At 41.0% G+C, this 18178-nt stretch overlaps 1 protein-coding gene across 2 annotated transcripts in view; it reads right to left on the reverse strand.

Moving 5' to 3' along the window:
* Positions 1–6297, reverse strand: part of PAIP1 (poly(A) binding protein interacting protein 1) — a 29227-nt gene extending 22930 nt beyond the window's left edge. Inside the window, exons 1-2 of one of the 2 annotated variants that reach the window (XM_036848409.1) lie at positions 5778–6297; positions 5022–5191 (exon numbers count right to left, since the gene is read on the reverse strand). In XM_036848409.1, coding sequence (XP_036704304.1) covers positions 5022–5191; positions 5778–6051 — 444 coding nt within the window. In that variant the 5' untranslated portion in view covers positions 6052–6297. The remainder of the gene's footprint in view (positions 1–5021; positions 5192–5777) is intronic. The other variant, XM_036848410.1, reaches the window with a different exon arrangement.
* Positions 6298–18178: the final 11881 nt, after the last annotated feature.

The following is an 18178-nucleotide window of genomic DNA, read 5'->3' on the forward strand; positions in this document are numbered from 1 at the left end:
GAATTTGAAGTGTGAAAGTAAAAGAGGAAAGTAGAGCTGTTCTGAATAAAGCTGAAAAGGGGATTCAGAGCCTGTTGTTTCAAGCAAAAAGGGAGACACAGAGTATTCTGAACAGATGAGCACTCCAATGTGTTTGAATCGAAGCTTGTATTAGTTCTCTAGTAGCAGATTTTTTTTAAAACATTATCAGAGTTATTATTTTAATTAATTAATTAATTAATTTTGGGCTATGTTGGGTCTTCGTTTCTGTGTGAGGGCTTTCTCTAGTTGTGGCAAGCGGGGGCCGCTCTTCATCGCGGTGCGCGGGCCTCTCACTGTTGCGGCCTCTCCCGTTCTGGAGCACAGGCTCCAGACACGCAGGCTCAATAGTTGCGGCTCACGGGCTTAGTTGCTCCGCGGCATGTGGGATCTTCCCAGACCAGGGCTCGAACCCGTGTCCCCTGCATTGGCAGGCAGATTCTTAACCACTGCGCCACCAGGGAAGCCCCCAGATTTTTTAAAGTATACATTTCTTCAGTCTTCAATGTGAAGTCAAATGGCTTCCAAGCAGAGGAATATTTAAGATTTATTTTTCTGAGAAAGAGTTCTGTGACAAGAGGTTAGGAGGGACATCAACTAGAAAACTTACTTCCGGGGGGAGGCGGTGCATATGGGGGGATAGGGGTATATGGGAACTCTCTGTACTCTCCAGTCAGCTGTGCTGTGAATCTAAAGCTGCTCTAAAAAAATAGTCTATTAATTTAAAAAAAACAAAAAAACAAAAGCAACAACAAAAAAGAAAACTCACTTCCCAGTAGGTACTTTGAATACATTGTCAAGAGATGAGAACCTAATCCAAAGCAGTGGGGATAAAAGGAAATGATCACTTAGGTGGAATAGTCGAGACTATTTTAGTTAACTTGATTGAAAGCAGGCAAGAGTGTGAAGGAGGAAAGTGAGTCCATACACCACAAGCTTTTAGCCTGAGCAGCTAGTTAGAATATAAAAGTATAAGAAGAGGTCTGCAAAAGATAAATTCTTTTTCGTTCTTGAGTTTGAATGTGAGATCCTCAGAAGAGGTCAAGACAAATGGAAACACAAGCCTGGGGTTAAGAGGAAGAATTAGATTCCAGAGTTATCAACAGGCAGGTTGGTGATGGTCAGATTCTAGGGGATTCTAGTATCACTAAGGGAGGTAATAAAACAGACAAAAGACAGAACCTCAGAGCCTGCATTCTGAGGGAAGGAGGAATGGTCTCAAAGTTGGGAGGATGAAGTACTGCCACAGAAGCCAAAGGAAAAGGTAAATGAGGAGAGGTGCTCATAATAGCAAATGCTACAGAATAATTTCATTGGTTGAAATCTGAGAGAATGATGGTTGCAGAGTGTTAGGAATCAGAACTATGCACACAGAGAAAAAAACTGAGAAAATTAGTTAGTTATCTTAAATATTCAGTTTTTATAAAAAGGAGGAAATCCTGAAAGACTGAAAAGGTACCCTTGGCACCTAGAACAGGACCCACACTGGGAATTAAACCTTACAGATCATACTGTGGTCAACAAAGTCTATTTAGATGAGGTTTAAGAGGACGATAGATTTTAAAACCCAAACAACATCAGCATCTGTCACAAAAATAGTATCAGTACAATTAAGAGGATCAGTCTGCAGAGGTTTGAACGGTCAGCGAGAAGTAAAGTGGTACCAACAGTGAATAATTTTTCATTTTGGAGAACATCACTATTGAAAGGCAGGAGAGAAACTGGGCAGTAAGTTGAAGAAGGGTGTTCTTAGCAAAAGCTGGGATTTTTTGTGCACATGGGGGTGGGGGGGGTTGTCTCTTAATAAATGCTTTATCAACTCCTATGTGGAATTTTTGGTTCTCGTAAGTGAACCGTGATTAAATATTCAAGATGTAATGGTTTACCTGAGAAGAAGCAATGGCCAGGAATAGATGGATACAGCAACTCATTGGTAAGAAGGCATGTAAAGCAGTAAAATTCTAGCAGTGGGATTAGAGGAAGGATTGAAGATAAAAGGGCTTGGAGTTTTAGAAGGGTTATGAAAGCACAGCAAAAGACTATCAGAAAAAATTTAAAAAGCATGCATTCTTGAGAGCAGATCCAGCTCAATGATACCAGGCAATAGCTTCTCATGTGTATAACAAAAGCAGACTCAAGGAATTTCTGGAAACCCAGCTAGGAGACCACTAGAATAGAGGCTCTACAAAGACAAGAATTTTTGTCTATTTTATCCACTGCTGTATCCCCAGCCCTTGACTCGTGGTAAGCATCCGACTTTTTGTTTATTTATTTTATTTTTGGCTGCGTTGGGTCTTCATTGCTGCATGCAGGCTTTCTCTAGTTGCGGCGAGCAGGGATTACTCTTCGTTGCAGTGTGTGGGCTTCTCATTGCGGAGGCTTCTCTTTGTTTCCGAGCACGGGCTCTATGCGCGCGGGCTTCAGTAGTTGTGGCTCGCAGGCTCTGGAGCACAGGCTCAGTAGTTGTGGCGCATGGGCTTAGTTGCTCCGCGGCATGTGGGGCTCAAACCTGCATCCCCTGCATTGGCAGGCAGATTCTTAACCACTGCGCCACCAGGGAAGCCCTCAACTATTTCTTAATGAGTGAGTGACTTTGGATTACGGTTACTACACGGAAAAGTTTCCCTCATAACCAGATTTTATCCCAAGACTCGGGAAAAACAAGGATTTTGCTGTTCTGTGACTAACTGGATTGAGAAAAACTCCTAGGTTTGACAGAGGGTAAAAGGGTAAGGCCTGAAAATATATCAGGGCAGGGGTAGCAAGCTTGAATGCCTATAGAATCCAGGTGGATTACAGGCAAATGAAGTAAGCCAGTGAGCAAATTAGAGCTTACACATTCCATATAAAGGGGCTGCCTCTATTCAGCTCCAGCCAACTTTGCTCTATCAAAACAGCAGTCCAGTATGGCCAGATCTTATGGATTTCAAGAGAAACCAAAAAATTCAGATTTGCAATATCTAATTTAAGTACTGGTAAATTATAAAGCCCCTTTTAAAAATACTCAGGGCCAAAAAAGACACACCTGCAGGGTACACGTGAGCCACAGGCTTCCAGTTTGCAATCTTTTCTGGCAAAATGAGTGCAGCAGGAGCTGAGGAGACCAAGGAGCGCCTAAAAGATGGCAGTGGCTCAAAGGAAGTGGACTAACATGGCTCAACACATTGCTCTCAGGAATCACTTGAACTATGTATAAAACTAGTTGGTAAAGAACAGCAAAAAAAAAATTGCATCCCTCCCACCATAAGATAGCCCAAATCAACAGGAAGACAAACAAATGAGGAACCATTTGTGGTTCTTAAGGTAAGTATCCTTAAGAGTTATTCAACTACTCACAGCTCTCCAGTGGTTCCCTTCTTCTCTAAGCCAAATACAGTTTTGGGGCAAGAATCCAGCTGCTCTCATTTCTACTTTACCTGATTGATGGCCCATTCCACCCCAAATCAATTGCTCTTCCTACTATGCCTACATTTTCCCCTCTCTAGCCCCAAAGTTCTTCTTAATGCAGTCTAAGATGCATGAAGTTTCTAAAATATGGAATAAAGCTTTCCCATGCTTTCTATCAAATATGGAAGTCAAGTCCCCCCATTCTCCCCCCAAAAGTAACAAAAAAAGGTGTGCCACCATTAGTTGATCAGGTACATTCAAATTAAAAAACTAACACCCACCCACCAGAATGGCTAAACTTAAATAGCAAATACCTAGTGCTGGCAAGGAACTAAAGAGACTGGAAACCAAACAGTACTCAACGCATACATTGGAACAGTCTCTTTGGAAAAATATTTGGCAGTCTACTAAAGCTGGCTACCTTAGTCCCAACAACTCCACTCCTAGGTATATACCAAACAGAAACAAGGGCAAATGTCCACCAAGGCATGGACAAGAATAGCAGTCCTAATTTTAAAAGCCCAAAAGTGAAAGCTACCCAAATGTTCATCAACAGACAAATATTCACACAATGGAATGCTATGAGAATCAGTCACCTCCAATTACATGCTACAATATGGATTAATTTTGATATTGAATGAAAGAAAAATATATTTTATATGACTCCATTTATATGAACTTTGAACAGAGGCAAAACTATTGTTAAAGCAAAATAGCGGTGACCTCTGGAGAGCAGTAATGATTAGAAGGGGACAGAGCGGGCTTTGGGGATGTTGATAACGTAATGTACACTATTCTGTATATTACATGTCAAAAAATGAAGACAGGAAAAATAGGACTTATGCTAAAGTATTATCATTTCTTCAATCCAGAATGGTCCCTGCCCTACTTATCTACAATTAATTGCTATGCATTTACATAGCAAAACAAATTCCTTTCTATATATCCCAATTGTGCTTGGCATTTTTTCCTGCCATTTAAGTGTGATCAATTTCTAAAATTCTTACGTTATTGACAAAGATGACTCTGAAAGTTTAAAATACTTTATCAAAAGTTTAAAACACTTCATCAAAACTCCCTACATTTCTACATAACTGTTAATTAGAACCAGAAACACTTCTATTTTAACATAACAGAGCCCAGATGTGTATTTCTCAACATTCAAAAACCTACCTGAATTAGTCTGCAGCAAAACCACTGATAATTTATCCTAAAGCTACCAATGAGTATTCAGCTGTCCTGCTAAAATCAAAAATTTACTTTGCCAGGCCACTATTCTATAGGTTGTCCATAAAGTCAGGACACAGACTTTAGTTTTATAGACTGAAGATGTCCTTGACTGCCTTAAATTTATTAGCCTAGAGATAGTCTACAGATGCTGGAAATATAGCAGTGAACAAAACAGACAAGATTGTCTACTCTCAAGCTTACATTCTGATACCTTGAATATAATAACTACAAAATACATTCTTGAATCAATTTTGTTTCATGATTTCAATAAATCCATAAAATGTTTTATGTGTGGTACAGAAAGCACACCAGTATACTGATAAATGATGCAATAACCATATTATTCCAATAATATTAACCTAGGGTTGCAGTAAAAGTGTACTTACTGTATAATTAGAAGAATAACTTGATGGGTAAAATTCAGGGGCGTTCACAGACAGCTTAGACATTAACACAGGAGCTGCAACCACCTGGGGTTTAGCCATTGTTGACTCCGAATTCTGCTGTGGGCTATTATCCTGCGAACTAGGTGGAGCTCTCGGGGGCCTCGTTTGTTCTGAGAAAGGAAAAAAAAAATCGGTGTTAGATGCGTTCATTCCCTTGTATAACTTACAGTACACTGAGAAGCCATCTGAGCAGGGATGGTTTTTAAGTCAAACAAGAACCCTCACGAAATTTAAGGTTATCGCCAGGATATGTGCAGAGAGCCTACAAAAAGGAACAATAGACTTGCTTTAGCTCATTTATGAACAGACCTGCGTCCTGAATAAACACTTGAGGGCTTCTTTTTCTTTTCTTTTTTTTTTTTTAAAGTCGGTTAAAAAGAGATGGTTGCCCGCCTAAGGCCTCCCTCTCGGGGGCTGGGGAGGGGGAGGCGATTTTTACTTCCTCGCGGGACAACAGAACTCGGGAGACCGCGCACCGGGCCCCTCCCCCAGCCGGGGCGCACAAAGGATTCCAACGGCCACCTTCCAAACCCCGTTCCGGGCCCGTCCCCACCCCGTAACAACCGGGCCCCTCGGGGAATGCTTTCGGGGAACCGGGAGGAGAGAGGAGACAGAGCGCCGCCCTCGCGCGCGCGCGCAGGGCCGTGGGGAAGCGTTTGGCCCAGGAGGACGGGGTCCCCTAGAGCGGCTCCGTACCTGGGAGCGCCCCGGGCCGGGGAGGCCTCTGGGGGCCGGCGGGGACCTCGCACTGGGCCCCTGGCGGCGGGGCCGTCCTGGGCTGGCGCAGCGGCGGCGGCTGCAGAAAGCCCGGGGCTTTGGGCTGCGGCGGCGGCGGGTGCCGCGGCCGCTCAGCAGGCCCAGCTCCGTTCGGGAAACCGCCGCCCTCAGGCCCGCCCCCTCCGCGGCCCAGGCCCAGGCCCCGGCTCCGGCCCCGACCAGCACCTGGGGCCCGATCGAAACCGTCCGACATGCTCCTCCTCCTCCTCCTGCTGCGGGGGCCACCGCCGCTGCGCTCGGAAGAGGACGCCGGGAGAGGCGTCGCAGGCCGGCTCTCGCCGCCGAGCTCACTGGGGCCTCATGGAGGAGGAGGGCGGCGGGCCCCTGCTCCGCGCTTCGGCGGAGCGGACGGCAGCTGAAGCACCCGCCAAGGCCGCCGCACCGGAGCGCCCGGCCCCCACGGCTACCCTCCGCTTTCTGATTCTCCCCCAAAACCCAGCTCCCCCGCCTTCGGCGCGTCGGGGGCGAAGGCGGGTCACAGCGGCCCCCCGCGGCCCGGAGGCCCCGTTCGCAGCGGGCCGGCAGCCGCGGCCCTGCAGGCCGCCGGGAGAGGGGCAGCTAGACCGCTGGACAGCCCTGCTCGCCTCGGGCCGGGCGAGGGCATGTCGGTTCCCGGGGCCGGGCTCGGGGCAGAGGGGGGCGCTTACCCCAGGCGGGCCCGGCCTACACGAGGCTCTATGGAGAGAAGTCAGACACTGACGGTTGATGCCAGGAAAATAAAAATACGGGGGGAGGGGGCGTGGAGCCAGAGCCAGGGTTCGCGGACGCGCAGGTGTGTTCAATGACCCGGCGCCGGCGAGACCGGAGGACTGGTCGGGAAGGGGGCTCTGGAAGCTGCTCTGACACCTGCTACGTTAGCCGCGGGGAGGGGAGTAGGAACAGAATCAAAAATGCCCCCCACCCCGGCCCATCTCAGTTCACTGTAGATATTTATCACAGTAGGTCACACTGTGACCAAGCTTTACTCTCTTCCCTTTTCTCTTCCCCTCCAGAAATTTTAAGAAAATACCCTACCTTTCAATGAAACTCTCCTCCTTTTCATCTTCTACCAGTGCCGTCCAATCAAAATAAAATGCGAACCACAAATGCAAGCCACTTATGTAATTATAAATTTTGTAGAAGGCACATTACACGAGTGAAAAGAAACAGGTGAAATTAATTTCCATAATATAGTTTACTTAACCCAATAGATCCCAAATGGCATCATTCCAACATGTAATTAATATAAAGATATTAATGAGATTTTCTCTTTTTTCATACTAATCAAAATCCAAAGTGTATTTTACATTTTCTGCATATCTCACTTGGGATTAGACACATTTCAGGTGCTCAATAGCCCCCTGTGGCTAGTGGCTACCGCATTGCACAACAAAGTTCTAGACATTATTTATGTGTAAATTATTGTTTTAATCAGTCCTGACGGTGCTAAAGCCAAATGAAGGATGAATATAAGTAATGAAAAGGAGGGGGAAAAAATGATTTCTTTACTGTTAGATTGAAACATCTCCACAAATTGATTGTAGCCCTGTATTTTAAGCAAGCCTTAATGTTTTTCACCATTGTCATCTTGAGAATCATTTCAGTTAAGAAAACTCTTTTGAACCATTTTCTCTTCTTGCTAATGAAGAAAACACTGACATCTTCACCTAAATGAAAGAGGAAAATGGCTCTGATGAAGGCAATCGTGAATAAATGATTCATGCTGTTGATTGTTGGCAAAAATAATGAAGTCAGGGAAGGAAGCCAGCACAAAGTGTGGTTCCTTGGTGCTGAGAAAGAATGTAGGGTTCAAAGTAGGCCAGAGCATTGGTTTGGATCCTGGCCTAGACCCTTAATGCCTGTGTGGTCTTGGGTAAGTAAGGGATTTAGCTTCCCTGGGCCTCAGTTTCCTCATGTATAAAGTAAGTATGTTGTAGCACTGAGCATATATTACAAAGACAAGACAAGATTACAATTTAAAAATTAGATGAGGTAATGCCAATAACATAAAAATCCATTTTTTTAGGTAGTCGTCAGTCACTTCTTGCCCGGTCTTTTCTACTGCATAGGAAAGCCGCACAAACTGTACACTCAACAACAGAGTTATCCTATATGTTCCACTAAAGCAGGTGCTCCAATCCTGTCTCAGGCTTTTGTTTGCATTCACCACCCTTTATTTCCCCTTAGAACTTTTATGATGCCTAACTCCTTTTCCTTACCTAAGACTTTCTTATCTGAGGATGAGGCTATTCTGCATCCATGGTGACATCAGGGTATCTTTACAGTCCCTTTTGTTAGACAAGTTAGATAATTGAGATGTTGTCCTTTGCCTCTCCCTATTTACTGTTATATAACTTTAGCCCTATTCTCATGACATATGAAAAGTGGACTTGGGGACAACATGAATGGATTTTTTTACACTGTTGTTGCTCTGATTCTCAGGTCTTCAGATTCAGGCTAGAACTACACTACTAGCTTTCCTGGGCTTCCAGCTTGCAGACATTAAATCATGGAACTTCGCAGCCTCCTTGAGCACATAAGCCAATTCCTCATAGTAAATCATATATATATATATATTATATATAATATATATATTAGTTCTCTTTCTCTGAAGAACCCTAAGAAAGAATCTGATACTCAGAAGTGGGGTGCAGCTGTAACAAATACCTTAAAAATGTGGAAGAGGCTTTTGAACTGGTTAATGGGTACAGGCTGGTAGTGGTTTTTGATGCATGCTAGAAAAAGTCGACATTGCCATGAAGGGGTTGTTAATGGTAATGCTGGTCAGGGCTGAGAAAGGAAAAGAGGAGAGCTGTAGAGAAAGCTTCCATCTTCTTAGAGTATACAAATAATCATGTACAGAATGTTGTTAGAAATATGGACACTAAAGGTGATTCTGATGAGGTATCAGACAGAAATGAAGTTGTTTTTGGACAACGGAGAAAAGGCAATCCTTATGATAAAGTGGTGAAGGTCCTCTCCATCTGTGAACCTGTGAAACCAGCTAAGTGATGTGCTTCCACCCAGTCTGTGGTATTTTTGTTAAAGCAGCCCAAATTAGGCATTTATTCCAGAGAAATGAAGATTTATGTTCACACGAAAACCTGTACCCACATTTTTATAACAGTCTTGTTCATAATAGCCCAAACGGGGAACACCATAAATTCTTTAACGGGTGAATGGTTTAACGGTGGTATTCATACCATAAAATACTACTCAGCAAGAAAACCACTGATAAATGCAGCTTTGATGGCTCTCAAGGGAATTATGCTGAGTTAAAAGAAAGTAATCTCAAGAGGTTATTGTATGATTCCATTTATACATGACAAAGTTATAAAGATGACAAAATTATAAAGATGGAGAACAGTTTAGTGGTTGCCAGGGATTAAGGAGGGGGTGGGATTTGGAGAGAAGTAGGTGCGGCTATTAAAAGTAGGTACTATGAATAATCCTTGCGATGGAACTATTCCTGTCTTAACTGGTGGTGATCACATGAATCTACACATGTGATTAAATTGCATAGAACTAACTACATGTGTGCACACACACATACACAAATGAGTGCATGTAAAACTAAGGTGGGTGTATTGTATGTTGTCAGTTTCCTGGATGTGATATTGTATTATAGTAATGCATGGTTACGTAAGATATTACCATCAGAGGAAACTGGGTAAAGGGGTAATGAAATCTCTCTGTATTGTTTCTTACAACTGCATGTAAATGTACAATTGTCTCCAAGTAAAAAGTTTAAAAAATAAGCCTTATTTCATTTTATTCCATCACTCCCCACTCTTTCTTAGCTAATTCTGTTCACTTTTCCCTGCCCAAATCATCATGGCAACTAATATATCATTTTTAATTAATGGGGGCCTCCTTAACAGAGAGAAGAATTAGCTGATGTGTTTGTTCTCTTGGGTCTCATTTGTGTGAATTATATTCCTCTCCTAGTCTCCCGGGCCTGCTATGAAATGTAGCCCCAAGCCAGTCAGCACTTGACTCCCATCTGGATCAGGGCTCCAATCCATCTTCGAGAGCCAGGAAACTGCCTGGGATTTCCCCAACATCTAGTGCACACATTGGTTTAATGTTGATCTCTTCGCTGGACTATAGCTCCATGAGGATAGGAATTCATGCATTTGTTCCTTCAGTAAATATTTTTTGCACGTCTACTAAATGCCAGACACTGTTCTAGGTGTGAGGACGCTCAGAGGTGTGAGCTTAGTAGCTGTGAAGTGTGTGACACTAGAAGCAGGAAGACCTGTTTGACGGCTGTAGCAGAAATTCCGGTGAGAAGTGATAATGGCTACTAAGGTAATGGTTGTGGGGTTGGAGAGAAGGACCAAATGCAAGAGATGTTAGAAGGAAGCTGACAGATGTGTATAAGGCATTAATGAGAGGCCAGAGACAAGGATGACTCCCAGGTTTCTGGCTTTGCTGCCTCAGTCCCAAAGAGTGAGAAAACCAGAGGAAAGCAGACTCTCACCGGGCCTCTCGCTAATTCCATTTTGGACATTTCATTTGGCACCCGGAGCATCCAAGTGGAATTGTTCGGTCAACAGGTAAGTCATGGACTTGGAGTTCAGAGGGGTGTTGCCTAGAGTTAGAGATCTGATAGCTGAAGCCACAGGAAGAAATGAGATAACTTAGGAAAAAGTATACAGAGGCAGAAGAGGAAAGAGAAGCACCAAACTGAATGGCTAGGTCGAAGAAGAGGAATCTCTGCTTCTACATAGGACAAAAACTGAGAGAAGACAGTGAGGAATAGAAGATTAAAGAGGGAAAGCCCAGGAGTGTCAAACTGTGCCAAGATGTCAAATAAAAGTAGGATTCTAAAGAATCCAGGAAAGCACACCCATTCCCTGAGTTTGAGCCCTGAAGTCACTTAGGCAGCTGTGTGCTGTCTGAGGTCATTACAGAGCTCAATGAACAACCACCCCTGGGAACCACGCCCTCCTTCACTGAGCCATCTTCTGACTATAATTTGACTATCTGGATAGATTTGCATTTTGAGAGGAAAAATAACAACAATAATAGCTAATATTTAGCACCAACTCTGTTCCAAGTACACTTTACATGGATTATCTCATTTAATCTTCAAAACAACCCTATGAGGTAGGTTCTATTACTTACTCCATTTTATAGATAAAAACACTGAGATTCAGAGACGTTAATTAACTTGCCTAAGATCACATAGTTAACGAGCAACTCAGTTTTATTAAGTCAAGAGTCCACAAACTGAGACAATATGCTATACTTTATCTCCAGAATAAGTGGATGACACTGATACAAACATTCTATTCTGTTTGGGTTATATTTCTCACTATAAATTAATAAATAGGCATTCCAGTGATATTATCAATTGGAATAATATAGATTTGTGAGTGATTTGGGTGCAAGCAATTGCCAGTATTAGGAAGTATAGACAGCTCTAAGCTTGACTGTGAAATAAATGGGAGAGATATGAGAAGTTTGCAAGACAAGTGTATTAAGGACGTTTTTGTTGCTATTATGGGTTTGTTTTGTTTTGTTTTGTTTTTAATGGGAGAAAGATTAGTTTGTTAGCCAAAGACAATGAGGTAAGGGAACACATCAGGGAAGAGGGAGGAAAATTGAGAGATTAAAGGACCAGAGGAGGTAGCAGTTCATAAACTCAAAGTACAGGCAGCAGGAATAATTTGAGATGGGAGAGAAGCTATGTCACTAAGAAATGGAAGCAAATGCAGATAAACTGCAGGAGAGGGAAGGTGCTGGAAACTTCAGACAGTCTCCATGTTCTCAGCAAAAAAGAAGGAAATGTCTTTACTTTGAGGGTGGGAGACATAAAAGAAGGGACTTGAGAGAGGGGCAACAGTTGGAAAAGCTGCTCTGGGAGAGGAAGCTGAGGAGGAAGGGGGAGTGCTCACAGGAAGACAGCTGGGTGGTACCGAAAGTCCCCCTGAGGTTGGAGACCAGGGTCTTGTAGGGGCAACACTCTGAACAATTTCGTGACTTTTCTCTAGCAACTCTTCCCAACCTGATATGGAAAATGAGAAGCCTGTTAGTGGGAATGTAATTTCATGGTGCAGTTAAGGCAGAAGAACAAAAGCAGAAGGGGCTGAGAGGCTGTTCATGGTTTCAGCTAGCTAGAGGAAGGGTTAAAGATGAGGGTGATAGATTGGAAGGAAAAGGGGAATCAAAAGAAAGAAATAAGGGAGTTGGCATGAAAGTGGTGGTCCGAGCATGAGACATGAGAGTTAAAAATTTTAGAGGAAGTTTCGGTGAATAGTTCCATGTACAATATTCTACTAATTGTACAGTTCAACTAATTGAACTGAAGTGCTTGCTGGCCAGCAGGAAGGTAATGTAATAGCTGGGAATGCTATTTTCAGCGTTGAAATTTGGCATTCAAAAGACAATTAGGAATGTCAATGTCTAATGTATAAATGTCAAGTATGAGGCATGTTCTGCTTCCCTATCTCTGGCACAGTGTATTCATTGCCCTTTCTGTTGGCACCTAGATTCTATCATTAATATTTTACTACACCTGCCAGGCTTATTTTTTAAATTAAATATTTTATTTTGAGATAACTGTTTATTCACGTGCAGTTGTAATAAATAATACAAAGAGAATATTTGTACTCTTTACCTAGTTCTCCCCAACGGTAGCATTTTGCAAAACTACAGTATAATGTCACAACCGGGATATTGACATTGATACAGTCAAGATATAGAACATCTTCATCATCATAAGGATCTCTCCTGTTGCCCTTTTATAGTCACATCCACCCTCCTCCTTAACTCTAGAAACTTCTAATCTGTTCTCTATTTCCATAATTTTGTTATTTCAAGAATGTTTTATAAATGGCATCATACAGGTATGTAACCTTTCAAGACTGACTTTTTTTCTCTCAGCATAATTCTCTGGAGATTCACCTAAGCTGTTGTGTGTATCAATACTTCATTCCTTTTCATTGCTGAAAAGCATTCCATTGTAAGGATATACAACAGTCTGTTCAACCTGTTGAAGGACATCTGGGTTGTTTCCAGTTTTGGACTATTATGAATAAAGCTACTATGAACATTGATGTACAGGTTTTTGTGTGAACATAAATTTTCATTTCTCTGGGATAAATGCCCAGGAGTATAATTTCTGGGTCATATGCTAGTTGCAAGTTTAGTTTTTTAAGAAACCACCGAACTGTGTTCCAGTGATGAGTACCATTTTACATTGTCATTAGTGACGTGTGAGTGATCCAGCTTCTCCCCATCATCGCCAGCATTTGGTATTGTCACTATTTTTTTTTTTTAGACATTCATATAGATGTGTAGTGATGTCTCATTGTGGTTTTAATTTTCATTTCCTTAATGGCTAATGATGTTGAACATCTTTTCATGTGCTTATATCCCTCTTTGGTGAAATTTTTTTAATGCCTTTTGCTCATTTTCTATTTGGATTTTTTTTAACTGTTGAGTTTTGAGAGTTCTTTATATATTCTAAATACAAGTCCTTTGTAGATCAGGAGGGAATTTTCTCATGTTGAGTTTAAGATATATGTGGATATCTCAGTGGAAATGACCAGCAGGCAGTTGGCTGCATGAGTCTGGAGGTTAGGAGAGAGATTGGGGCTGGACATTAAGCTCTTGGAGTTGTGATAGCACAGCTGACATTAAACTGGAAGGAAGACAATATTAGAGTTAAAAGGAAAGAGGGCCAAGAGAACATTTGCACATTTAAGCGGTGAAAGAACTGAGAAAGAATGGTTAAAGAAGTAGGAGCAGATAGGAAAGTGGTAAGATGAAAACCAGAATCTGGTTTTTGCTTTTTTATTATGGGTAACATCTAGCATTAAAAAGAGATCTACAAAGAGATGACGTTAACAAAACTGCTTAAAAAGTATTTGAACTAGAGTTTTCATCAAATGCAACATTTAAAAAGTTAAGTAATAAAAACCCTCCAGAAAGTAGGCATAGAGGGAACTTACCTCAACATAATAAAGGCCATATATGACAAACCCACAGCCAACATCGTTCTCAATGGTGAAAAACTGAAACCGTTTCCTCTAAGATCAGGAACAAGAAAAGACTGTCCACTCTCACCACTATTATTCAACACAGTTTTGGAAGTTTTAGCCACAGCAATCAGAGAGGAAAAAGAAATAAAAGGAATCCAAATTGGAAAAGAAGAAGTAAAACTGTCATTGTTTGCAGATGACAAGATACTATACATAGGGAATCCTAAAGATGCTAACAGAAAACTACTAGAGCCAATCAATGAATTTGGTAAAGTAGCAGGATACAAAATTAATGCACAGAAATCTCTTGCATTCCTATACACTGATGATGAAAAATCTGAAAGAGAAATTAAGGAAACACTCCCATTTACCGCTGCGCCAAAAAGAATAAAATACCTAGGAATAAATCTACCTAAGGAGAAAAAAGCCTTGTATGCAGAAAACTATAAGACACTGATGAAAGAAATGAAAGATGATACAAACAGATGGAGAGATATACAATGTTCTTGGATTGGAAGAATCAGCATTGTGAAAATGACTATACTACCCAAAGCAATCTACAGATTCCATGCAATCCCTATCAAACTACCAATGGCATTTTTCACAGAACTAGAACAAAAAATTTCACACTTTGTATGGAAACACAAAAGACCCCGAATAGCCAAAGCAATCTTGAGAAAGAAAAACGGAGCTGGAGGAATCAGGCTCCCAGACTTCAGACTATACTACAAAGCTACAGTAATCAAGACAGTATGGTACTGGCACATAAACAGAAATATAGATCAATGGAACAGGATAGAAACCCCAGAGATAAAGCCACGCACATATGGTCACCTTATTTTTGATAAAGGAGGCAAGAATATACAATGGAGAAAATACAACCTCTTCAATAAGTGGCATTGGGAAAACTGGACAACTACATGTAAAAGAATGAAATTAGAACACTCCCTAACACCATACACAAAAATAAACTCAAAATGGATTAAAGACCTAAATGTAATGCCAGACACTACAAAACTCTTAGAGGAAAACATAGGCAGGACACTCTATGACATAAATCACAGCAAGATCCTTTTTGACCCACCTCCTAGAGTAATGGAAATAAAAACAAAAATAAACAAATGGGACCTAATGAAACTTAAAAGCTTTTGCACAGCAAAGGAAAACATAAACAAGATGAAAATACAACCCTCAGAATGGGAGAAAATATTTGCAAATGAAGCATCTGACAGAGGATTAATCTCCAAAATATACAAGCAACTCATGCAGTTCAATATCAAAAAAACAAACAACCCAATCCAAAAATGGGCAGAAGACCTAAATCGACATTTCTCCAAAGAAGATATACAGATTGCTAACAAACACATGAAAGGATGCTCAGCATTACTAATATTTAGAGAAGTGCAAATCAAAACTACAATGAGGTATCACCTCACACCAGTCAGAATGGCCATCATCAAAAAATCTACAAACAATAAATGCTGGAGAGGGTGTGGAGAGAAGGGAATCCTCTTGAACTGTTGGTGGGAATGTAAATTGATACAGCCACTATGGAGAACAGTATGGAGGTTCCTTAAAAAACTAAAAATACAACTACCATACAACCAAGCAATCCCACTACTGGGCATATACCCTGAGAAAACCATAATTCAAAAAGAGTCATGTACCACAGTGTTCATTGCAGATCTATTTACAATAGCCAGGACATGGAAGCAACCTAAGTGTCCATCAACAGATGAATGGATAAAGAAGATGTGGCACATATACACAATGGAAAATTACTCAGCCATAAAAAGAAACAAAATGGAGTTATTTGTAGTGAGGTGGATGGACTTAGAGTCTGTCATACAGAGTGAAGTAAGTCAGAAAGAGAAAAACAAATACAGTATGCTAACACATATATATGGAATCTAAAGAAAAAAAAAACTTGTTCTGAAGAACCTAGGGAAAGGACAGGAATAAAGACACAGATGTAGAGAATGGACTTGAGGACACGGGGAGGGGGAAGGGTAAGCTGGGATGAAGTGAGAGAGTGGCATGGCATATATACACCACCAAATGTAAAATAGATAGCTAGTGGGAAGCAGCCACATAGCACAGGGACATCAGCTCTGTGCTTTGTGACCACCTAGAGGGGTGGGACAGGGAGGGTGGGAGGGAGGGAGATGCAAGAGGGAAGAGATATGGGGATATATGTATATGTATAGCTGACTCACTTTGTTATAAAGCAGAAACTAACAGACCATTGTAAAGTAATTATACTCCAATAAAAATGTCAAAAAAAATAAAATAAATAAAAAGTTAAGTATAAACATGTTAACTGCTATTATGGAGTTTATGATCAAGTAGTTTGACAATGGTAACTATGTAATATATAGTTATATTTTTTAAAAAATTGAAGGAAAAATTCAATTAGGTTGAGTATTAAAAAAGCAAACAAGTTTATAGGAAAATTCTTCTAATTATTAATACAAAACAACTTTCACCTGAGTTTTCCCCAAATAATTTGAACTTTCACTTTAAACTCAAGAGCTAGTAAATCTACCCATGTTAAAAAAACAACAAAAACCTGTTTTTACATTTTGTACCCTTAAACACACAGACTGCCCCTGTAGTGGGTTGAACAGTGCCTCCCCAAAATTTGTGACTACGCTTATTTGAAAATACAGTCTTTGCAGATGTAATTAGTTAAGGATCTCATCCTGGATTTAGGGTGGACCTTAAATCCACTGACTGTTGTTTTCGTAAGAGGAAGAAGAGGGAGATTTGGGCACAGAGAGACACACAGAGAAGGCGGCAATGTGAAGAGGAGACAGAGATTGGAGTGATGTGTCTACAAGCCAAGGAACACCAGGGATCGCTGACAACCAGAAGCTTTCTCCACAAGCTAGGAGAGAGGTGTGGGGTATTTTCTCCCTCAGAGCCTCCAGGGGAATCAACCCTGCTGACACTTTGATTTCACACTTCTGGCCTCCAGAACTGTGAGAGAGCATATTTCTGTCATTTTTAAGACACCCAGGTTGTGGTAATTTGTTACAGCAGCCCTAGGATATTAATATAGCTCCTATCCCTCACCATTTTCCCAGGCCCCCAAAGATATCATTAAATAAATAATTTTTTGTATTCATTAAAAAAAACCTAGATTTTTATCACTGGCCCTTACTACATGGAGAGAACAAAGGTGTGCTTAGAGATGGTGTTTTAGGTGCTTACAGTTGTAAATGCAAACTTGTTTTACTTAACTTAAATGGCCAATTATTTAACTTTGTGCTGGCTGCTTATTGTCAGTTCTCCTCTATCCTCTTCCAATTACTGTTGATTAGTGTAAGTTCATTCAGTCAGTTAATATTTGCTTCCTACAATCAAACACACTTTTGATTGGTCTGCCTGAGAGAAGAGGGCTGAGACTGACATTAGTGATGGTTGCTTCAAAACCTGTCAAGTGTCTGTATAATTAAAAATCCCCGGAGTCTAAGCATATTATCTCATTGGAGTTGTTTACTTTGCTAATAATTACTTATAAAAGGGAAGGTTGAAAAAACAAACTGCCGATAACTGTTTAAAGTAATAACCACAATGAAAACACATTAAATTGACCTGTTCTCTGGCCTGGTTTTAACTAGATGCAGGGTTTTGGTAACATGTTATCTTTGGAGTTAGGTTTCTGATCACACATTTTCTCAGGCTTAGCCTACATTTTGATTTTTGGCTATTGGGCACCTCTGTGGTTTGAGGCTTCAAAGCTGACTCTAATGGTGCGTTACACTCTTCTAAAGATTTAAATCTTTTTTGCTTTGGATAGATTAGGACTCTAAATATTAAATAATATCTTTAAGCATTTGTGGGTACAAAGTCTCCCAAATTTTAGAGGGTTTAAGTTTTGATGTGTATCTTGACTTTAAAATATATTTAAAATTAAAATATCCAATCACAGAACAATCTGTAATGAAAACTTGCATATATGTGAGAAGTACTGTTCTAAGTGGGATTGAAGGCTGAGAAGGCCAAGGAGGAAGGAGCAGATATCAAAATGGACAAAGTCCTCACCACCTAATAGGGGATACAAAATCTTGGCAAAAATTTTATACAAGACAGTGTCTAAGATTCAGAAGCAACTAACTTAAAACAAACTTTTGGAAATATTCCTATTTTCTTTGGTAATTCCTATGACTATATTGTAATGATTATGTAGGAGCTTAAAGCCTAAAACAATCCTCCAAATGACAAATGTTTTCATCTGGAGCAATGCACGCAAATTACGTTGGACAAATGAGCAGAATGAATTTTTAAAATTACCATACACTGGGCTTCCCTGGTGGCGCAGTGGTTAAGAATCCGCCTGCCAATGCA

This window comes from Balaenoptera musculus, chromosome 3, assembly GCF_009873245.2.
Source record: "Balaenoptera musculus isolate JJ_BM4_2016_0621 chromosome 3, mBalMus1.pri.v3, whole genome shotgun sequence".
In the NCBI taxonomy this organism is placed as follows: Eukaryota; Metazoa; Chordata; class Mammalia; order Artiodactyla; family Balaenopteridae; genus Balaenoptera; species Balaenoptera musculus.